This window comes from Procambarus clarkii, chromosome 11 (genome assembly GCF_040958095.1).
Source record: "Procambarus clarkii isolate CNS0578487 chromosome 11, FALCON_Pclarkii_2.0, whole genome shotgun sequence".
In the NCBI taxonomy this organism is placed as follows: domain Eukaryota; kingdom Metazoa; phylum Arthropoda; class Malacostraca; order Decapoda; family Cambaridae; genus Procambarus; species Procambarus clarkii.
In genome coordinates this window covers 38303484-38327934 of record NC_091160.1, presented here as the reverse complement: position 1 = coordinate 38327934, position 24451 = coordinate 38303484, and the positions used below count along the sequence as shown (strand labels likewise).

Genomic DNA, 24451 nt, shown 5'->3' with positions numbered 1-24451 from the left:
TACATAAGGAATGTGAGGATACAATTATGGTAATTACAGTCTTGTAAAGCCACTAGCACGCGCAGCGTTTCGGGCAGGTCCTTAATCTAAGAAAATTTTAAGGAGGTAAATACTTGCAAAATTTATAGACAAAAAAATGATAACAGATTACATGGAATGAAAAAAAAAAAAAAAGATGAGAGAAAATTATAGGTACAGTATATTAAAGCACATAGGTAGCTATGATTGATTGCAATGACAGCTTAAAATGGTAGTTGACAACAAATTGGTAGGCACAATACAGCAGAAACAATATAAGATTGATTGCAATGACAGCTTGAATGGTAGTTGACAAAAATTGGTAGTCACAATACAAAATTGGTATTGAATAATTTAACTATCACTTTTTGTACTTCTTGAAAAGTTTTGATTTTGCTCGGATCAGCAAAATTGCAAATCACCAAAAATGTGGGATCAGCCCACATTTTTTTTAGAACAGGTAAATAAAAAGGCAAAAATTGCCCTCCTAAAGCCTTAGGAAATGAAAAACAAATCAGAAGTCAACAACTAACTTTATAGATGGTTTTTGAAGGATTAAAAATCAAAGATGTTTGGGAAAACGTAAGGTGGTATTTGTAGTGCCTTACACAAGATAGCTGAGGAATGAAGGAGAGAAAACAAATCATTCAGTTCTTGCATTGTCAAAAAAAAAAACAGCATTGAATGTAATGAAATACCATTTTCTGGGTGAGTCCCGGAGGCTCCCCGGATCTTACTAGGCTGATATACTAATGTCAGACTTTGGCATCAGTCATGTGTATGGAGTTCTTTGGGCCTACCGGGGACCACGAGCCAGAACCTGGACCCCTCTAGAGGGGCAAAGGGAGCAATGGCCTATAGAATCCCCCATGTGATTGAAAGCATTTTATATCTGCCATCGACCGGGTTAGGCACCCAGAAAGGTAAGCGTCCCAAAACAAACCCGTATTCTGGTGAAAATTGCAACCAAAAGCCGAACGAGTGGATAGAACTCCCCAAACAAAAATGAGCAAACTAGTATGACGTCACCCGTCATCGCGCCCGTCTGTGCAGCTCCTCCCTCCCTGGGAGGGGGAAGGGGGAGCCCCAGACCCACCGCGCCGGCGATCCACACCCCAGTTCTGAGGCTGGATGTCAAAACACGCGAAAAACCGCCAACCGGAGGGAGGGAGGGAGCAAGGGATGCCGGGGAGTCTCCGGGACTCGCCCAGAAAATGGCGTTTCATTACATTCAATGCTGGTTTTCTGTGGGGAGCCCCTACGGCTCCCCGGGGCTAACTATCCACAGAGGAAAGAATAGAGACTTACCCGGAAGGCATTGCTGCTCACTCCTCAACCCGAAGCCAAGACAACTGGCTGCATCCACTGACCCAAAGTGATACAGGCCCGACTGGGCCCAGGAACATTAATTAGGTAACGAGCAGCCAGGACAGTGTTCAACCGCCAAAATCCCTGCGCCCGAATGTCAGCCCAAGACATATTGCCAAAGAGCCGCGAACTTGTGGACGTCATGGGCACGGGGATAGACCGCAGATTGGCTAGCTTTAATAACCCTGCGGAGAACCTGGAAGACCCGCACCCTCGAACAGGAAAGAAGGGAAACTGGATCAACCCAAAGCGTGTCCACGGACACAGAAGCCATGGTGCGCGCAAATAACGGCGGAGAGTCGCAACCGGACACAAAACATGATGCACTCCCTGGCCTAACCAACCAAGCATCAACAACTGAGGGACCCCTCCGAAAAGCAGCAGTCTCATTCATTGCCAGAATAGAAGGACGAATATTCTTCACTGCAGACAAACAAACAGATCTCCCTGACCGAAGGAGCAGAAACCTCTGCACCCGAGGAGAGCATGAAGTGGTACTTGGATATGTCTTCATACAAATTATTCTTAAACTTGTGGGTTAGGCTCCCTTGTACCAAGGATCACATATCCTAGCTACTTGGCATGTAGCTTAAGTTAAATCAGTATTTTGGTGTAATTACCCAAGTGTAGTTACAGGATGAGAGCTACACTCATTGTGTCCCTTCTTCCCAGAACTCTTTGTTATATAAGGTTCACATCATAGGTAGAGTAGAATTGCATAAAGTAACCCCCCCATGTTAGGGAGGAATTAGTGACAAATTAACCGCCCCAAAGTCACACATGCATGGTGAGGACCAAGAACATTCACAAAGTAATTAGTGGTTAGTAATCTGTTGGGTCTCCAAAATATCCAAGCCCAGGACATATTAAAAATTAAATGGGCAGAGCTGCAACATAACCCTGGCTGGGAAGAGGCAACACAGTTAACACCTAGAAATGGTTACTCTAGGTACAAGCAGCTTGAGGTGAAAAGTTAATCTGGTTCCTACAAGACACACAAGAAGTGAGGCAGAAGTATACTCTCATATGGAGAAAATACTAAAATATAGAATAAGTATGCAAGAAAAATAGCTCCTGCAGGATAAAGTCTTTGACGGCCATCACTTATCCGAGTAATCGGCACTTAAGCAGCACTAGCAAGAGTAAGAAGCATAATCATGATGTCTTCATGTATTGCACCAAACAAAATGACTGAGAACTGGGACATTGACAAGCTAGGCATGCAGCCACCTAGTGGCATGCTGGTGTAATTAATGAGTGAATTGCTTCACAATCTGGTGAGTCCCCTGATTTAGTGTCTTGTTTTCTTTGTCCTATTTATCTTGCTGATCACTGGTTTTGGTTCATCCAATTTCTGGTGGCCTTTTCTTAGCTAGATTGATCTTTATTATCTTCTTTTTGTGTCTATAGAGGGGGCCAGATTTTGGTCTCTGGTCCTTTACAGTGACTCACAAGGGCCTAGTGTGATTGAATTGAGTGGAGCTATCCAGACAGCTAACAGCAGGGAGCTACCTTAGGAGGTAGCATGCTGCTTGGCCTGACATTCTGGAAGGTGAAAACACAGTACAGCTGCCACCAGTGAAGAGGCTCAGCATAATGAAAATGCCTATTGCCACATACTGGAGGTCCAGGTGGAGAATTCTTAGCATTCCACAAATGTGTGGCTATTCCTCCAGAAACCGTACTCTGATCTCCATTCAGGACATGATGGGGGAGGCTTTGTAAGGCATGAACTTCCTGAAATCATGCCAAAAAATATTAGAAAAGTTTTCTTTTGCAAACAGAGTGGTAGATGGTTGGAACAAGCCAAGTGGGTGGTGGAGGTCAAAACCGTCAGTAGTTTCAAAGCGTTTTTTTGTTTTATTCTCCATGGTGACATAGCTACAAGGAACAGCCTTAGTAGCTATCCTAGAAAACCAGTGTTGAATGTAATGATATGCTTCTTTCTGGTAGATCCTTAACACTTTTGCTCACTGGGCCCGGGACCTCCCCACTACCCCAGGTGGGCTTGGGCGTTCCACAGGAGCGCGAGGGAGAGCGCGGTAAATTCTGAAAAGTGTATAATCTTTTCAACTTTGTCAGCTCAATTCTCGTCCTAAGATATTCAATTTGGTATCAATATGTTCGCAATAGAATTCTCTACATGATTAAATGCATATAAACTCCAAAAGCCCGGTTTACCATCCGCAACTAACAGAGAAAGTGAGAGAAAGTTACCCGGGAGCGCACAAGAGTGATAAAATGTTTACACTCTTTTCAGTTTTGTCAACTCAATTCTCGTTCTAGGTCTTTCATTTTGGTATCAATATGTTTGCAATAGAACTCCCAATAGGCCTATATGCATATAATATAAAAAAGCAGCGATCTCCACCCGCCAACATGATGAAAACAGGCCGCGGTTACAAGAAAGAGAGCGCTGCGCCACCCCAAGGTGGTTCTCACTATGAAAAGTGAATATTCTTTTCAACTTTGTCATCTCAATTCTTGTCCTAGGTTTTTCAATTTGGTACCAATGTGTTCGCAATAGAATTCTCTACAGGACTAAGTGCATATAAAGCCCAAAAGCCCGGCGAGAGAGTGAGAGCGTGTTACCCGGGAGCGAGCCAGAGCAATAAAATGTGTACACTCTCTTCACTTTGGACATCTCAATTCTCGTCTTAAGTCTTTCATTTCGGTATCATTGTGTTCGCAATAGAATTCCCTACAGGAGTATGCAAATATAAAGTCCAAAAGCCAGGCATACCATCCACAACAAGCAGGGAAAGTGACAGAGCGTTACCCCCGTGAGCGCTAATAAAGAGCAATAAAATGGGTATTCTGTTTTCATCTTTGTTACCTCAATTCTGGTCCTAGGACTTTCATTTTGGTATCAATGTATTTGCAATGAAATTCACTACAAGAGTATATGCATATAATGTCCAAAACCGCAGCAAGAAATTTTCGAAAATGCCGCTACTGTTGCTGCACGGAGGACTCAATGCTGAGTCCTCGCTGGACTTGCCCCTGTTTTACGGAGGACTCAGTGCTGAGTTGTCACCTGGCGAAAGTGTTAATTGGTCCTTGGCTCTTTCCTTAACCTTTTAGAGGCTTTGGTTTTCTATCTTCATGGCTAAATGATTGAGATTGTTTAGCTGGTTGGATTGACAAGCTATGTGTGTGGCCACCTAGTGGTGGACATGTGTAATTAACGAGTGAACAACTTCACAACCTGGTTGTTCACCTGGGTTGGTGTCTTGTGTCTCATTTTCTTTGTTTTGTTACCTTGCAGGTTGTTTTATCTTGTCCATCTTTCTGGTAGTCTTCTCTTGACAAGGATGATTTAGTATCCTCTGCTTATTGTGCCTCTATAGAGAGGAGCTAGGTTTTGGCCTTTGGCCCCTGGTATGCTTACAATGACTTTCAAGTGCCGGGCATGGATTGAACTGAGTGAAACTATCCAAGTAGCTAGCAAGAAGGAATCACCAAGGATTCACCAGAAAGATGTGTTTCATTAACTTCAACACTTTTTTCATCTATTTTAGTCTTACCTTATGAATCTGCAGAATGTGAATGCTCTGAAATAAGGTTTTGAATAAAAATGTATACATATTTCTGTGCAGAATCATTTAGCTGTTCCAAGTCCTTACTTTGTTGGTCTGCATCTCTTTCATTCAGAGCCCATTTCTTGCATTGGGAATTAAGTGGGGAGACAAGGGTCAGGGTCCTCAAAGGTGGGCATAGTGCTGCTGATGGTGGTCAATGTAGCTAGGTGACCAAGTATGACCGCTGGTTGTTAGCAAGAAACCTCTTTCAGCAATTACCTGTGAAAAGAAGGGGAGGGTTCTGAAGTACCTTGATTTTACTTGAACTCTATCATTTTGAGCTGGATTAAGTTTTCTCCAGTGACACTAGTAATTATAAAGATCCTGTAGGAACTGTTGAAAAGCTTCCCTGCAGCATCAGTACAAGTATGTCATAGCCTGACTGTAGTGTGGTTATGCTCAAGGACAATTCAAATCTTATCTCAGTGAGGCACCAAATGATTCTGCTCATAATGATGTTTTTCAAATTGAATCAAAACCTTTTTATTTAGAACTTCATTTAATTTTCTTAAAACTAAATAAAAAAAATTGTTTATGCATATGCTTTTGTAGTTTTTTAATTATCATTGCTCTCTCAACAGTTATTTAGTATCATGCCTGGTGCCTTCAACAGTCCTGGCCACATTTGTTGGGCTGATGGGTTTGTTGGTGTTCAACGTCCCTTACATCTCAATCTCTGTAATACAAGCAAAAATACCATTCTCCATTATCATCCTAACAGTGAGTGTTGACTGTTCATTCCCTTATATAAATACAAATCTTAAATTGTAAAGAGTTTTACTTTTAAGGTATTAGGGAAAACATATTTGTTATACATCCTACTTGGCTGCAAGCTATAGTAAGATTCCAATGTTATTTGAAGAATGTACAAGACAAGCAGGCATGGCAATATTTGGGGTACAGCACTGGCCCTGTGGGAAATTTTTTAAATCTAGTCACAAGGTGATAGTGGTGTTAGGGAATACAGTCGGTCGAGTGCTTTACGAATGCCTTTTTCCCGAAAATGCCTGTTATCCGATTTGGGTTTGTTCTGATAAAAAGATTTGGATAATTGGTGGGGCAGATATTCTGATTTAAAATGTGCAGTAAAGATGAAACTAGTTTGCCCAGTGACTGTACACAGCACACTTGAACAGTGTTCATACACTAATGGATGGTTCAGAAGCTTTAAACTCTGCCATGGTGTTAGGTACATTAGAGTACATGGTGAAAGGTAGTTTGCTGAGGTTACCTCATCACCATTAATCTCCACTTCAGTCAACCCAACATTATCATCATCCTCCATCACCTTTTCTATCTAAATTACAATGCTCCATCAACTACAATCTTTAGGTTAACAAACGAATCAGAGCTTCTCATATTAGTGAGTACAAACAAAACACTGTCGAGTTTCTGCAACAAAATTAAAAAAAAAAAATTCTCCCAGCTTTTCAGGCTGACGAAGTACTTATCCAAACACACTAGGTTATCTGTTCAGTCTCAGTCCTGAGGGGTTCGGAAAGCACGGGGCTGACTGTAATAAAGAAATTCTTCAGCTTAAGTGACTTGTATAAAACTCAAATTTTGTACCTCTTTGAATACCTTCTCCACATCATATACCTTCCTGCACAGCTTCTCCACATCATATACCTTCCTGCACAGCTTCTCCACATCATATACCTTCCTGCACAGCTTCTCCACATCATATACCTTCCTGCACAGCTTCTCCACATCATATACCTTCCTGCACAGCTTCTCCACATCATATACCTTCCTGCACAGCTTCTCCACATCATAAACCTTCCTGCACAGCTTCTCCACATCATATACCTTCCTGCACAGCTTCTCCACATCATATACCTTCCTGCACAGCTTCTCCACATCATATACCTTCCTGCACAGCTTCTCCACATCATATACCTTCCTGCACAGCTTCTCCACATCATATACCTTCCTGCACAGCTTCTCCACATCATAAACCTTCCTGCACAGCTTCTCCACATCATATACCTTCCTGCACAGCTTCTCCACATCATATACCTTCCTGCACAGCTTCTCCACATCATAAACCTTCCTGCACAGCTTCTCCACATCATATACCTTCCTGCACAGCTTCTCCACATCATATACCTTCCTGCACAGCTTCTCCACATCATATACCTTCCTGCACAGCTTCTCTACATCATAAACCTTCCTGCACAGCTTCTCCACATAATCAACCTTGCTATATATCTCCTCTACACCCTAACATCTCACATGTGTAACAGTTCAAGTTCAAGTACATTTATTGAGACAAGACAGAAATACATCTCAAAGGGATAGCGTAGCTTAGGCTATTTCTACCCCTCCCCCTGTGTAACATTAGGTGCCATCAGTATAATTATCAGTCTCTGCTTCACTTGGGAAATTCTTTCATACTTACAGTCTCTGCTACCATCAACAGCCTTTGGGTTTGGATTTCGAGTTATCTGTCAGTATGAATTGCTCCAAGAAAGTCTGGATTATAAGAACCTGTGGATAGAACCTGTCAGAGGTGGGTGGATTATTAACTAAGAATTTATTGTATGATAAATGTTTGTTGATATTTTTTGCTAAAGCCATTAGAAAGAAGACTTCAGAAATATTAGGAGTGTATTATTACCATATTCAGGCACCTGTGGATATGCAAATTAATCTTAAGTCAAATGGGAAAATAGGGCTATATTCCTTAGAGTTTAAAAAGTCAACTTTTTACTTTTATTTCCCAGGAAAAAAAATTCTAATGTGTTACAAACATGACTACACTACTGTGTATCATTTTTGTGAGATTGACATGCTTTAACCATTACAACATTTGCTTGCTTCCCTATAGACTCAGACATGACTCTTGGCCTGGCCATCACCATGCTGCTGGTGGATTCTGGCATCTTCATCATTCTCTCTGTCATCATTAGCAGTCTGAAGAAAGGTAAATTTGTGTGTGTGTGTGTGTGTGTGTGTGTGTGTGTGTGTGTGTGTGTGTGTGTGTGTGTGTGTGTGTGTGTGTGTTATGTATGTATGTATGTATGTATGTATGTTGTACCTAGTAGCCAGAACGTCTTTAGGCTTTGCCGACTTTAGGCTTTGCTGTGGGGAGTCACGCTGGGCTTTTGGACATTATAAGAGGCTCCTCCTCTTCCTGTAGATCGGCCTGTACGGTTCCTTGCTGGTTCGAGCTACTCCTCTGCTCTTCGAGCCTGCTCTTTTGACATGGGTGTATCACCACTTGTATGATGATCAGGTGGCTTCATTAATGGTGTCCCACCTGCAGTCTTCATCTCGGTAGCAATATGAAGTCTCTTGGCGTTCTTTTTGCTATTTCCTCTCTCTTCCTAAGTTGTCTTCTGTTTCCATTCAGGTTGTTTTGTCCTTTCATTCTTGGCTTTTTCAGGACCATTTTCAGGCCTTTGGGTTGATCCGATTTGCCTCATTCTCTGTTCCAGGGCTCGGGTCTCTCAGGATGTCCACGGGGGTCATTAAGTTTATCCAGCCTGCAGTCTACCCTCATGTCCATGATGTTCGTAGGTATGCTGCTCTTGCCGCTGTGTTTGGGAACAGGTCCTGGGCTGACATTTAGATGCGGGGGTTTTGGAGGTCAAACAGTGCTGGCTGCCCGTTATTTGGTGAATGTTTTGGGGTCCTAGTCATTCTTGTGTGGCCTTGGGCCGTCAGTTGCAGCCAACATGTCTTGTCTTTGAGTTGAGGCACGCAAAGCTGCTGCTTCCTGGGTAAGTCCCTCTTTTACTTCTCTTTGGATATGTAGCTCCAGGGAGCTGATGGGGTTCCCCACACAAACCAGTGTTGAATGTAATAAAACACCATTTTCTCGGTGAGCCCCAGAGGCTTCCTGTCACCCTCCCTTCCTCCCTCTTTCCAGTTAGTGGTTTCGCTTTTGTTAACTTGGCCTCCAAACAGGGGAGTGGGCTGCCGGTGCGAGGGTTCGGGAGCTTCCCTCCTCTCCCCCACCCGGAGGGGCCCCTCTTCAAGGAGCTATGTGAACAAGCGGCACACCGGGCTGATGACATTTGCTTGTTTCTTTGAGGGGGAGTTCTGGGTCTCTGTTTGGTCTTGGGTTGCAATTTTCTACCAGGTGAGGTTTGTTTTGGGGTCCCTATCTTTCTAGGTGCCTGACCCTGGTCAATAGCAGAATGGAATACTCCCCAAACAGTGGGGTTTCCTTGTGCCATTGCTCCATGTGCCTCTCTGAGAGGGGGCCAGGTTCTGGCTCGTGGTCCCCGGTAGGCAGAACTCCAATTGACTGAAGCAGCCAACTAATATAGTTCCAGGGAGCCTCACGGGCTCACCCAGAAAATGGCGTTTCATTACATTCAACGCTGTTTTTTTTTTATTAATTTTCTTGTCATATCATATAATTGTTTAAATGGGGGAAATATACATGAAGTTGTTTAGATAAGGGAAATGAATATTTTTTAATTAAGGTTTGTTTTTGTTAGACTTATTTTAATAAATTTTAAGAGATGGAAAAGAAAATGTCATATTGAAATTAAAGTAATGATGATTAGTCAATTAATCATGCAATTTTTCCTTATTAAATTGTTTAAAACATAAGACCACTTTGTTCGTAAGCAGAATAACTTTTCCTCAGATGGTCCCCAACATTTATCAACTTCTGGAAAGTCAGATGTAAACCCCAAGCCAACATCTCTCAAAAGATCCAACGAATTTACCGTCAACATTTTTCAGGGTATTATAAAGAGACTAAGGCATGGTCGTGAACTCTCTCTACTGACTGACTGCTCAGCTTGCATAGATGTTGCTAATAATTATTACAGTTTAAATGTCTTCCCATTTTCTTTAATTCAAACTAATATAGTACTGCATCTCTTTGAGCATAGTATCACAAAAAATACTATGTAACAAAAACCTACTAATGCTTTAGATATCAACTTCTCTTGCTTGTACTAAAACTTTACTAGCCCTGGTAGTACAATTGGATTTATTCTTGATACACAATCGAGAATTCTGGGTTCGAATCCCGGGTGGGACAGAAATTGTTAGGCACATTTCCTTTCACCTAATGCAGCTGTTCACCTAGTAGTAAGTAGGTACTCAGGAGTTAGTCAGCTTGTTGTGGGGTTGCATCCTGGGTGGAGTCAGTAATTCGACTCCATGGGGGGGGAGACAACGATATAAGCCTAATACGTACAAATACACTCTGGCTTCCTGTCCCCTAACACAATGAATTATTCTTATTATTATTTATGAAACAAACTAGTACAGTACAACCCCACTTGAATGGAAGAATTTGTTCTGGGGTGCCTCAGCAGCAGCAGCAGGAAGGTTCTCTTGCATCGATGGGATCCATCTTTGGTTTTGCCAGAAATTACAATCTTTATTATTGGACATATTGGACTGCAAAAAACACAATAAAGTTGATGCCCTTACCAAGCTTGCAGTAAAAAATTGCATGGCTGAACATTATCTTGGACTCGAGTACAATTATAAAAAGAAGTAATATTATTAAAACTCTTAATATGAATTTGAGGAAAGCAGATGGGTGCAAATAGGCACTGGCAGATCCATTGTTTGTCACAATGAAATGTGTCAAACAAAACACTTATATGGGACAAGTAACAAAATCAGTAGACTGATATATGTCATCACAACTTGAATACGACTCGACTATATAGTACCTCCGGCAGTTCAGCTTGTATGTGGTTCTAGGTCATATGATAAAGTGTAAATTGTGAGACAAAGATAGGAACACACAAAATTACTCAAAATAAAATGCTAAACCAGTATGGCTACAGTAGGACACTTGGACTGGATGTGAGGACAGATTAAGAGCTGGGAACTAATGGGATTTGAATACAGATCCTACAAGAAGCAAGGCCATTGCTGTACCAACCAATAATCTTAAGCCTCTGAGAACCTAAAATTAGGTTGATTACCTGTTGCACATAAAAAAAAAATCTGTTTCATAAAACATGGCCTACTGATGCCAGGAAAAAATATGAAAAAATCCTACTCATTTTAGTTTGCCCATTGTAAAGTGAAGAAATGAAGTGCATGACATTAAAGGATCCTAGCATGAGTGTCACTCATTGGATGGCTATTTGTTTTTCAATACGGCAAACAATTGCCAGAGGTCTCTACTGTCAATTGGTGTCTACAGAGAATTGATGGAGCTTTTGGATAAAATGAGGCATATCTAGTATCCCACAGGCAGTTGTGCAGTGACACCTTATCATTAGAGGGCACAGGACACAGCTTAAGGGTTAATGTTGATAAAAATATTAAACTGGTATAGAAAAAGTGGTCATGTCTGGGAAGTAAGGAGGATGGTTGTGGATTGTAGTAATGGAACTGGCACTTATTATTAAATCAAACAAATAGTAGTAAAGTAAGTAAAGTTTCATAGAGAGTTCTGATGGCATTTTTATATTATTTTCTTGCCTCCAGAACTCTCTGAAAGGTACATTTCATTTTGTGCAATGTGGTTACACTGGGGAGGTTTCAACTAGAATGGAACACTTCTACCCTATCAGAGTTCTTTAAAACTGTATCTAAATATCATTATTGAGGGTTAACCATAAGCCAAAATTTAAATCTGCATGGCTAATATTCTTGGAATTTACACTCCCCTTCTCACGTACTAACTGTATGTAGTTCGCTGACCTTCATCCCCCACTAATGTGCATCTCATACCAGCACGCTGCCGGATGATCAACATGACTGCCATCAAAGTATTTCCAAGCTTTGTCAACAGTAACCACATAAATGGTAAGACAGAGCTCTAGTATCATTTGACTATAATTTCTCTACCTTTGACTATTTTTTGTCTTGCCTATGTGAGAGTTTTTAGTGCAATTTATATGATAGACCTCAAGCAACTAGATAGTTTGGCAGGAGAGATCAGCAGTTCTGAGAATCAACTCAAATATTCCTTGTACAGTACTATATTTAACAAACTAAATTATTATTCAAAATGATGCATCATGCTATTTCTTCATATTGATAAAATTTGTGGATTGGATGTCAAATTTTGAGCCACATTATTGTGACTTAGTGTTTGCAAGTAAGATTATTGTTAAAATTAAGATGTTTCTTTAAAGGTTTTACCTGCAAACTAAAGTGTAATTAAATAAAACTAATATATAATTCATTTCATCAGTCTCTTGTGAAGTGCCATATAATCTTAATAATCCTGTACTGTACAGTTATAATAATAATAATAATAATAATCCACTCAAAACAATATGCGAGTAGCTGTGATAAAGAAACATTTTTCATACAAGTATTTTGCTAGCTGAGCATATTAACCACTTCATTACAGTGCCCACAACCCAAATATTAACCGTCATCATATAGGATTAACCTTGTTTTGACACCAAAGGCTAATGAGAGCATAACAAGGTAGATTTGCATTGGATATTGTCACTTGTCATCCTTCAGATAAAATGTACCTATTTAGAACACAAAAGTAAAGATGAAATATTTTGTAGTTTATTAAATTTATTAATTTATATTTTTGTCGGTTTTGTATCATCTAGTCATTGAGCAAGTTCTTTGTTTGCTTACATGAATATTATATTTCTTATAATAATCAAACATCATTTTTCTTATACACAGCTCATAGATGCTTTATAAAGTTTATAAAGTGACATTAGAAAGTAACATGCTCAGTATCTTATGTCTGTAAATGTCCTTGTTAAGTCTCTACTTTTTCATATTTGCTGTTCCTTTATCACATTAGTCACTCCTATTCTCTGTACAGAAGATGCTGTCCATATCTTGGACTTGGATCCAGGCCTCAAACAGAGCCTAAAGAAAGGTCTGAGTGTTGTCGGGCTACGTCGGATCTTTGAACACCGAGGAAGATCCAAAGTTGCTGTTGACAACCTTAACTTGGAGTTGTATGAAGGACAAGTGCTAGTTCTGCTTGGACACAATGGAGCTGGAAAGACCACTATTATGTAAGTGTATGATGGGTGTCTCGGGAGAAAACCCCCATGTGTTCTTTCATGGTCATGATGGTCATAATGTGGTCATGATGACCAAACCGCACATTAGAGAATGGAGAAACGGTGACGTTTCTCCATTTTCTGATGTGTTGTTTAGCCATCAGCCACGTTATTGTGACTCACCGTCTGCATTAGTTATCATGATGAATGTTATAACTGTAATACTGATTTACACTACTAATAATGTAACGATGCATATGGAACCCTTCAAGTATCAGTTAATTATTTACAAAGAGAAACTTACTTGTCATATATACATGTAGTAAAGTGCAGTACAGTATGTGCTATACTTAGATCAAAGATTATGTTTTGGTAGTATTGTAAGGAGTGCATTTTGAACACAGTGTATATTTACCGTATCTAAATAACTTATATTTTACTTCTGCCAATATTAGCTCTATGTTAACAAGAGAGCTAATACCTACAGCTGGCAGCATACAGGTTTATGGCCACGATATCCATAGTGCATGGGACAAGGCTCGCAGGCTCATGGGTCTCTGTCCTCAGCAGTCAGTGCTTTTTCCTTTCATGACGGTGCAAGAGGTTCTTCATTATTATGCCATCCTCAAGGACTCTGCCTCAAATGAAGAACAAACAGATATTAACACGTGAGTATCAGTCTATAAAGCTAATGTTTGCATGTGAGGATCAGCCCATAAAGCTAATGTTAGCATGCGAGTATCAGCCCATAAAGCTAATGTTAGCATGCGAGTACCAGCCTATAAAGCTAATGTTAGCATGCGAGTATCAGCCCATAAAGCTAATGTTAGCATGCCAGTATCAGCCCATAAAGATAATGTTAGCATGCGAGTATCAGCCCATAAAGCTAATGTTAGCATGCCAGTATCAGCCCATAAAGCTAATGTTAGCATGCCAGTATCAGCCCATAAAGCTAATGTTAGCATGCGAGTATCAGCCCATAAAGCTAATGTTAGCATGCCAGTATCAGCCCATAAAGCTAATGTTAGCATGCCAGTATCAGCCCATAAAGCTAATGTTAGCATGCCAGTATCAGCCCATAAAGCTAATGTTAGCATGCGAGTACCAGCCCATAAAGCTAATGTTAGCATGCGAGTATCAGCCCATAAAGCTAATGTTAGCATGCGAGTACCAGCCCATAAAGCTAATGTTAGCATGCGAGTACCAGCCCATAAAGCTAATGTTAGCATGCGAGTATCAGCCCATAAAGCTAATGTTAGCATGCGAGTACCAGCCCATAAAGCTAATGTTAGCATGCGAGTATCAGCCCATAAAGCTAATGTTAGCATGCGAGTATCAGCCCATAAAGCTAATGTTAGCATGCGAGTACCAGCCCATAAAGCTAATGTTAGCATGCGAGTATCAGCCCATAAAGCTAATGTTAGCATGCGAGTATCAGCCCATAAAGCTAATGTTAGCATGCCAGTATCAGCCCATAAAGCTAATGTTAGCATGTGAATATTAACCCCGTAAAGCTAATGTTAGTATGTGTGTTTGAAATCATAACACTAATGAGTTTATTTTTGTATTTGCAATGATTGTTTGAAAACTTAGGTTCCTCAGAGTTATCATCTCTATGGCTTCAGCGTGGTCTCATTTGTATTTAGTCTAGCCTCAGCTGTGCTTTCTGGGACCCCCTGTCTCTGGCTTGAGCCTCAGTGCTAGCCTCTGTACTGTACTTTATCATTACTGTACTATACATTACACACTGAGACTGCATCGAATCTCTTGCTTGTTGGCACTCAATAGCTGAATGTGTGTGGCCACGTCTATGGTAGGAATAAAAAAAGCTTAATGTTTTGGGATAGGAATGATTTACCTTGATTTTTGTTTTCTTTTTGTTCAGACAAAGCTACCCACATCCTTCTCCTGATATTGTAATTACCTAAGCGTAGTTACAGGATGAGAGCTATGCCTGTGGAGTCCTGTCGTTCCAGTACTCTGTCATATGACGCTTTGAAATAACTGACAGTTTTGCCATTCATCAATTTCTCACATAAGCTTCTCCAACCTTCTACCACTGGTTGCAAAAGTAAACTTTTTATTGTTTTTTAGGCAGCTTTGTTTCCTTAGGTTGAACCTATGTCCTCTTGTTGTTGAAGTTCCAGTTTTCAAACAAAATTGTCAATTTTGTTACTGTTTTGTACATAGTGATTAAATATCCTCTTTTTCTTGTCTTCTAGCTTTGGTATAGTTAACACCTCTAGCCTCTTCTCGTAGCTCTTTCAGTTCTGGAAGCCATTTAGTTGCATATTTTAGAACCTTCTTCAATTTATTGATGTGCTTCTTGAAATATGGCACCCTAAAACTGCTGCATATTCTAATTTTGGTCTCACAAAGGTCATAAACATTTTCTTTAATATTTTGCCATCCATACTGTATACTGTATTTAAAAGCAATTCTGAAGTTGTAAAGCATAGCATAGACTACTCACACAATGTTCTTTATGTGGTCCTCTGGTGAGTTCTATCTGGAACCAATTCTAGATATTTCTTTATCAGAATTCTTTTAAAGCTTTTTCACATAATTTTTAGGTAGTGTGTGTGTTGTGTGAATGGGATTGAGTGAGCATACTTTGGGCACGTGCCTCAAGTCTAGACTGCATGTTTGTGCTGGGAATCAAGAGCTGATTGCTTGGTACCCATGCTTTAGGCGTTTCATGTGCATTATTTCCATTGACTGGAGCCCTCAGTGATACTTGGTCATTGTTGAGTAATGCATGTTAATATTGTCTATCCAATCAACTGTTTTCTGGTGTATTCAAATGCAGCCTACTGTATTTTGTCCATTATTTATTTTTTATTTTATTTATTAGTTTAACCCTTTAACTGCGCAACGCGCCTGCAGGCCCACGTCTGGGGTGCGCTACGCGCCTCCGGGTATTTGTATTTTTCACTTTCCATTCAAAACTCACGCAGCTACATGGGGTTCACATCAGCTTCCTCAGGGCTCTTGTAAACAGACGCCATCTTTAAAAAAAGTTGTGGTCCACATTCCCAGATGTGAGAGTCTCAGTAGTGAGTGAGCAACCAAGGCTGGCGCTTGCAGAATGAGCGCACAGCACTGCTGTTCAGCGTGTGACCGCAGCATCGCCTAATAATGTCAAAATATATATATAACCTGTATTATTTAGCCATGATAGTATTATAGAAGAGCCTGAGTGTGATAATGACTGGGTACAATGTTCAAATATCAGTGATTCCATGCTGTTCTCAATGTTCATAGCGGTAGTCACAGCACCACAGCATTATTTCGTCCATCTAGGAATCTTCAAACGACTTCTTAGGTTCCTTTTCAAAATAAACTTGTGGTCAATTATTCATTTACAGGAATTAGTGACCAGGATTGTGGTTATAATTAGCATTGTGCGTAGTATTGTGGAAGGAGGAATTTTGGTGAGGGAGGAAGGGAGAGAATTGAGGTAGCCTCACTGTGTGTGGCAGCCACTCTTGTTTTACTCACCATACTAGCTTCATGGTTCGCTATGGGGAATACATATGTACATGGGTATATACAGTGTGTGTGTGTATAGTGTAATAACAGCAACAGAAGTATGTTGAGAGGAGCTATTTTGGTGAGGGAGGTGATGTCGTAAACGTAGCGTCGTCTGCTGTCTGCTGTGTGAGTTCTCATGCAGTGTATGGTGGCCACTGTACTGTTTGGACACAATACCAGCTTACTTGCATAGTTCTGATAAATAAAACATGTAGATAGGTATATGTAACATGTGTAAACAGTGTAATAAAAACAATAACAGTATGGTGGGAGGAGCAATGTTGGCGAGTAAGATGTTGGAGTGAGGGAGGGCTGGCTGGGTGTGGCTGCTCACACTTGCGGTATTCTGAATGTGTTGATGGTGAATGTGTATAGTGTATGACAGTGTATAGTGTGTACATATGTTGTAAATATACATAAATGAACATGAAACATTGGTGTGAATAACTGTATGATGGGAGGAGTGACGGAGGGCTGACTGGGTGTGACGGCTCACACTCGCGGTGTTCTGAATGTGTTGATGGTGAATGTGTGTGACAGTGCATAGAGTGTAAATAGATTGTATATATACATAAATTAGCATGATACATGGTAAATATGTGCAACATACGTGTACACAAGTGTCATGCACATAACATAGTGTCTTCGGACAGTATGGATGTTTTACTGCCATAATGTAGTGTACGTGTTCATTATACATAGGATTAGCACGTAAAAACAAACAAAATGTACAGTGGCACCTCGACTTACGATTGTCCGACTTACGATTGCCCCGACTTACGATAATTTCGAGTTACGATGTAAATTTGATTGAAAAATGCGACTCGACATACGATGGCGTCGTCGACTAACGATATTTGTTGGTACACATTTGGGTCGACCGAGCGCGTGGTTCCCGGTCAAGCGGGCCGACCTGCCTCAGTTTACTACAGCTGCCCGCTTAGTAAACTGAGCGGGTGTTGGTGTCCCACCTGAGAGCTTCGTCTCGGTGACAGTATGCAGTTTCTTGGCTTTCACCTTTTTTCTCTCTTCGTAGGTTGTCTTCTCTTTCGGATTAGGTTGTCTTGTCCTTTCTTTCTTAGTTTTTTCAGGACTGTCATTTACTATCCACTACTGTCGCCTCGTATCGTGCGGCACTGGCGGAGCCTCTCTAGCTGGCCATCTCCTCTACCCTGTTCCGTACGCTTTCTCGTGTTTTGTTTCACCTTCGGCCTGCTCATGCACTACCTGAGCTATCCTGGTCTTTGGACTGGGGGCTCTCCTGTCTTCCTTCGCCTCGGTTTGTGGTGGCCCCTTCAGTTCAGGATTTTCCGAGGCTCTGTTTTTGTTGGCGTTGGCCTCTGGAGGTTGGGCCGGTGAGTTTCATGCTCTCCTCCGGAGCAGGGGTTTCTGCTCTCTTGGTTCTGGTGGTCGGTTTTGTTTGTTTGCAGCCCTTTCCTTCTTGTCTGGTGATGGACGAGGAGGCTGCTCTCTGGTGGAATCCTTTGGTCGTTTGTTGTGTGGTTGGTTGGGCTGGGGGTGCGTCTTGTGTTGTGTCCACTTTCGGCTCTTGGCCATTCTCTGCGCACTTTGGCTCTGGATGACTGGGGTCACGCTTTGGGTTGATCCGGGTTCCCTTGTTCCCTGTTCCTGGACTCGGGTCTCCCAGGTTGTCTGCAGGGTTCTTAAACCTAGCCAGCCTGTGGTCTATCCTCGTGCCCATGTAGTTAGAAGGTTTGTTGCCATTGTGGCCCCATTTGGCTACATGTCCTGGGCTGTTATTTAGGCGCAGGCTTTTGGGGGTTGGACAGGGTCCTGGCTGTCCGTTTTGGTGTGTGCCTGCTCCTGGACGATCCGGTGTTGCTTTGGGTCGCAGGTTGCGACCAGTTGTCTCGACTTCCCATTGAGGAGTTTGTGGCGGCCGCCTCCTGGGTAGGTCCCTTTTTTCCTTAGTTTTGAGTATGTAGCTCCAGGGAGCCAAAGGGGCTCCCCACAAAATACCAGGCGTTGAATGTAATGAAACGCCATATTTTGGGTGAGCCCCAGAGGCACCCTAGCAACCCTCCCTCGCACTGGTCGGCAGTTTATCGCTTTGTTTGAGGCTTGGCTTCCGAACTGAAATGCTATGTAGCCAGCACGGTGAGGTCCGGGGTCTCCCCCCACCCCCTTTCGGGGAGAGGAGAGCTGTGCGGATGAGCGGCGCAGTAGTAGAATGTGACAATTGCTTGTTTCCTTGTTTCCTTGGGATTGAAGGGAGTTCTACCTCTCTGCTTGGTTTTTGTTGTTAGTTTCTAACCATGTGGGGTTTGTTTTGTTATGCCTACCTTTCTGAGTGTCTAACCGCTGTCGATGGCAGATAAGGAAAACCCCCAACCACAGGTTTTTTTTCCAGGGTCATTGCTTCCTGAAACCTCTCTGAAGGGGCCAGGTTCTGGTGCTGGTCCCTGGTAGGTCTGAACTCCATAGCTAATGTACCGGTCTAATATAAAACACATTAGCCTGATAAGCTCCAGGGAGCCTCTAGGGTTCACCCAGACAATGGCGTTTCATTACATTCAACACTGGTTTTTTAAATGATCCACAATGAAAGTAGTATCATGAATGAAACAAAATATAGAGTCTGTAGACTCACTGGCCACCCTGTTATGTGTATAATAATTAGTACATACACTATAATGAATATTTCTATATAATGTTCATAATATAGTTAATCTTTTACCCACCTGTTATCAGATTTATATTAGAATTTAATTGTAGTTAATGCACAGTGGTTCTTAAGTAGAATATAAATTAAGGAACATTTAATGTTGTAAGTAAATTAAAGCTTTAATTTTCTGACAGAGTGCTGCTTAACATGGCACTTTTCAACCATCGGGACTATCTTGTAAGTCGGTTGTCAGAGGGCATGCGGCGAAGATTATGTATGGCTATAGCTTTTATTGGTAACTCCAAGCTAGTCATCCTAGATGAGCCTACTTCAGGCATTGACCCAACAGCAAGAAATGCAATTTGGGAGGTAAGTTTATGGAGGAAGGTTGGACGAGGAGAGGGAAAAGTGACCTTCTACAGGGACAACACCAGTACAGTATGGTGGCTGGACAGGGAGGAGTGACCTACAGGGACAACACCAGTACAGTATGGTGGCTGGACAGGGAGGAGTGACCTACAGGGACAACACCAGTACAGTATGGTGGCTGGACAGGGAGGAGTGACCTACAGGGACAACACCAGTACAGTATGGTGGCTGGACAGGGAAGAGTGACCTTCTACAGGGACAACACCAGTACAGTATGGTGGCTGGACAGGGAAGAGTGATGACCTATAGGGATAACAGCAATACAATATACTGTAAAAATGTAGAGGTTGTAGTATATGTAACATTCAGTGGGTGCGTATACCCTGCATAAGTACTCACCTCACAGAGTTTTGAATTATCCTCTAGAATGAATGAGTGTGATTTATAGGAAATTTATTTTATATTTTTCATAAAAAAATTTAATTAGTACATTAGTCATATTAAGAATAAAATTAAAATTGTATTCAAACACTTCCATTTCTTCTCGTCTTTAAAATATTAATCTTATAGATACAAATTTGTTTAATTTATGAAATTTTAGTAAGCTGTAAATAAAATGTTTCATGACAAAAAGTTGACACTAAGAGAAGGAACATTATATATTAAGAATATGAAGTGAGTAGGATTACTAGCTATAAACAGTGACAACATAGCCAATATGGTCAGATAAGAAGGATGAGATTGAAATTTAAGATGATGAAATATAAAAGAAGAATATCTTAACTGAAAACAGACAATTTCTTTCTTCTAAAACAGTTCTTGGTATTTCAAAAGTTAGGTGGTAAGCTAATAATCAGAAAATTACTTGTCCTTCTTTTCAATAAAATTTATTGTTAAAAAACCACTGAGGTAAAATACTACTGTACTTACAAGTTAAGTATTTTCACCTTGGCAATTTTTTTTAATCTAATGGGGCTTGTGCTTATAAAGGTAGGGTGTCATTAAGGTTTGGGAAATCCTCATTAAAACAACATACATGGTGAAGATGCTGTAAGGTTACAATAGTGAAGGGACTATAAACAGTCCCTACTGTATCACAATTTTTCTGTGGAGAGCCCCTTCGGCTCCCTCGGAGCTTACTGGGCTGATATGTATATATTAGACCGTGGTAACAGTCAATTTGGTTGGAGTTCTAGCCTACCGGGGACCACAAGCCAGAACCTGGCCTCCCCCCTCCCAGAGAGGCACGAGGACCAATGGCCTACTAGACACCCCTGTGTGGTTGAAAGCTGTGTTTTCCATCTGCCAGGTCAGGAACCCAGAAAGGTAGGAATTCCAAAACAAACTACTGGTGAAAATTGCACACTGAAAGCCAAACTAGCAAGCAGAACTTCACAATCAGAAAACAAGCAAACAAGCATGACGTCACTACAGCCACTGCACTGCTGTCTGCGCAGCTCTCCCCTCCCAGGGAGGGAAAGGGGGAACCCCAGACCCCCTCGCACTGGCTACCCAACCTCAGTTCTGAGGCTGTTGTGTTCCATGGTGGTCATTCGAGTCTGGCTTCAAATATTTTGAGCAGTGCTGTGCCTTGCGGTGTGGTTTTACTGTTTGGTGGTGTGCGTGGCAGGTTATGGAATGCTTCCAAATACATGGGGGGGGGGGGGTGGTTCCATAGGCCTTTGCTCCTTGTGTGTCTCTGAGGGAGGCCAGGTTCTGGCTCGTGGTCCCCTGGTAGGCAAGAACTCCAATCGACTTATGCCACGGTCTAATACATATCCTGTAGGAAGCTGTACGGGCTAATCCACAGAAACACCATTAGTGTTATTCTCGCCATCAGTAATGAATAAAGTATTAAAAGTGAAAGTGAGTGTAGAAACTGTAGCAGTCAAACACTACAACTCCATTAAAAATCGACAAATAATTAACTCTATTTCTCCTTTAGCTAGATTAGTACTAGCACAAATATAATTTGTTACACAATACTTTACATATTTGACCTTATTTCCTCTCAGCTCTGACCCACTTTCAGCTCCTCGACTGCACCCCCACCTTCAGCTCCCCTGACCTCGGCCCCACCTTCAGCTTCCCTGACCACACATTCATTATTATGTGCTAGTACACTCATTACTAACTTTGTGTATATCTTAAAATTTATTAAGTCCTCTCAGACAAAACATCACTTGTTTTAGTAGGGTGTGATAACTGGTCTCTGGCTATGTTTATAATATAGTGAACAATTTATTTATTTTACATATTCCATATGTTAATGCCTCACCCTAATGAGCTGCATATCTGGTAGATTATTAGCAATAACCGAGCTGGTCGAACCATCTTACTGACAACGCATCATCTGGACGAGGCAGAAACTTTGGCTGACCGTGTCGGCTATCTTGAACCAGGTAAATTCATTTGATTTGTATAATGATAGCATTTCTTTTTGTTAAAAGTTTATCCATAGCTCAATAATCTGAAATGAATCTTTATTAGTTATTGTTTAATTTTTTTTAGTGTTTTTAACCAAAAAATCCATCAGTGAATGTTATAAATTGCTTCATTCTAGTGGGTAAATAATTTTATGTTAGCACTTTAACCTTCCGACCATTGGGTAATGTAACTGTAATCATTCCGAGCACCTCAAGGTCCTGCTCGGTAATGCCTAAAATTTTTAAACTCTTTTCTTACATTTCTCATTTTTTGGGTAACAACTAAGTTATTTGTCAAAATGTTTGCAGTAGAATTACCTAGAGTATGGGTGCAAAACAAAATACGTTTTGATAATAGATAATGCAGAACAGTGCTGAATATATATGAATGTTTATGAATGTTTCAACATTCCTCATTTATTTTTCAACATAAAAATAAAAATATGGAAATGTATGCACATGATTGGTCTATATGGCTGTAAAAAGAAAAACAACTTTCACACTTTAATGACAAGTAATTTGCAAGGCTTTGTGAAACTCCTCACAAGTAGAGTACTGTAATTATCATCTTGAGTAATAAGTAGTTTCCAATTCAAATTCAAAATTCAATTCAAATTCAAATTCAAAATTCAATTTCAAATTCAAATTCATTAGTTGGCCAAAGTAATCCCTGCATGGTTCCCTGATAGTTTGTTTTGTCCCCTTAGGAGCTATGTCTACAATGTGCTTCCTCCCCTTAAAAAAAAAAAAGTGATTTCTGTGAGTTTGGAGATGGATGACATGTTGTAGTGTCAATGGAACATTTACTCTTGAGTACGGATGATGCATTTTAGTGCCATCAAAATGCTAAGTGTTAGTGATAGTATAACTATAGTTAGTATATAGTATATACACAATATACTATAGTGATAGTAAATAGATATTATTGTATATCTAAACTTTAGATATAGTATATCTAAAATCTTGATATTTTATCCACATTTTGCATTGGTAAATCAGATCCATCACTATATACAGTACTATAGTTTGTTGTGATGCGGTTCAAATCTCTAATATCCAAAGCTGTAAGTATGTAACTAATGTTATCTGACAAAACTTTGTGCTCTCTGTGATAGTGCTGTACTCCTGCATCACACATAATGAACAGTCAGATTCAACCACCACTGAAGACATCCCCCCTGTATTTAATTATTGTATATCTTCTTAAAGATATACAAGCTGCAAAGATATACAAAGATATACTCTGCCCGAAATGCTGCGCGTACTAGTGGCTTTACAAGAATGTAATTACTATGCTGTGTATCTTCACAATCCCATTGTACCTTCTTGTATATATATAAATAAATAAATAAATAAGTAAAGCTGACAGTCATCAGTCAATTTCTCCAGCTCCAAACCATTGCATCCAGAATCCATTGCATTTATCCAAACCATTGAAGAATATTTATTTTGTCTCATTTTACTCAATTATTTTACTCTGTCCCTCTCTTACATTTGCCTTTTTCCATACATGATTACTCTTCCCCACCTGCTTAAATTACATTAATTTCTTCAATAGATATTTTATAAATATGTGACATACAAGTTTCTAATATCAATAAGGGACTTAATACAATTATAGCATTAATAATTGTAATAGTATAACTACAGTATAACATAAGGTCTGTAATGTATTCCAGGGAAGACTTTTGTGCGTTGGCTCTCCTCTGTCCCTCAAGTCTGAGCATGGACTAGGATATACACTGACTCTCAGCAACACAAGTCTGTATAAGGAAATTCCTCTCACGAAAGCAAAAAAACTCTCTATATTGGGGGGTGCCAACCTGGAAGATAAAATGCCACCACCCACTGATGTAATTTTCAGCGGTAAGGATGTATCTTCAGATGCTTGTAGCAGTGTAGACAGTACCTGGAATTCATTGTTCCTCATGTCATCATGTATTGTAATGCTCATCAAACATTTGTTACCCTAGTGCTAAGAACTTTATGTAAAACATGTATATTATTTATGAAAAAGTTTCTTATTAATTTATTGGTTCAGTGCCTTTTGAATACCTTGTGCTTAGGAAAAAACCAGCATTGAATGTAATGAAATGCCAATTTCTGGACGAGCCCCAGTGGCTCTCTGAAGCTACTACACTAATATAGTGCCATAATACTAGATGTCATCATTCATGGAGTTCTTATTAGCCTACCGGGGAGCACAAGCCAGAACCTGGACCCCTCAGAGAGGGGTCATGGAGAAGGAAGAAAAGCAACACACCAGGAAGGAGGAAGCACCACAAGTATCTTGGTGCTTCCTCCTATTAAAGCATAAAATAGCCCAATGGACGCAAAACATGCCCCAAGGGCACACAGAACCAGAGAAGACCTAGGAATGTCCACAAGATACCCAGATGCTGAACCCCTGTTCGACCACCTAAACCCCCCATAGCCAAAGACTGCTAAAAGATCAGCGTATGGAAGCACATCAAGGGCACTAGAATAAACTGCATGATGGCTAGCGCACAAGACACAGCGGACAGACCAAGAAACGTGAGCCCTGGATCAGGGAACCAGGGATAATAGCTTCAGGGAATCTCCTGAAGCTATTATCAGTGGGCTGAC

The 24451-nt window shown here is 40.8% G+C and overlaps 1 protein-coding gene across 1 annotated transcript in view; it reads left to right on the top strand.

Annotated features, from left to right (window-relative positions):
- LOC123758342 (uncharacterized) overlaps window positions 1–24451 on the top strand; it is a 219446-nt gene that overhangs the window by 142783 nt on the left and 52212 nt on the right. Inside the window, 9 exon segments of the mRNA XM_069323046.1 lie at window positions 5549–5687; window positions 7371–7479; window positions 7798–7893; window positions 9571–9669; window positions 12703–12901; window positions 13345–13557; window positions 19244–19418; window positions 21721–21801; window positions 23506–23710. Of these exon segments, the coding sequence (XP_069179147.1) occupies window positions 5549–5687; window positions 7371–7479; window positions 7798–7893; window positions 9571–9669; window positions 12703–12901; window positions 13345–13557; window positions 19244–19418; window positions 21721–21801; window positions 23506–23710 (1316 nt within the window).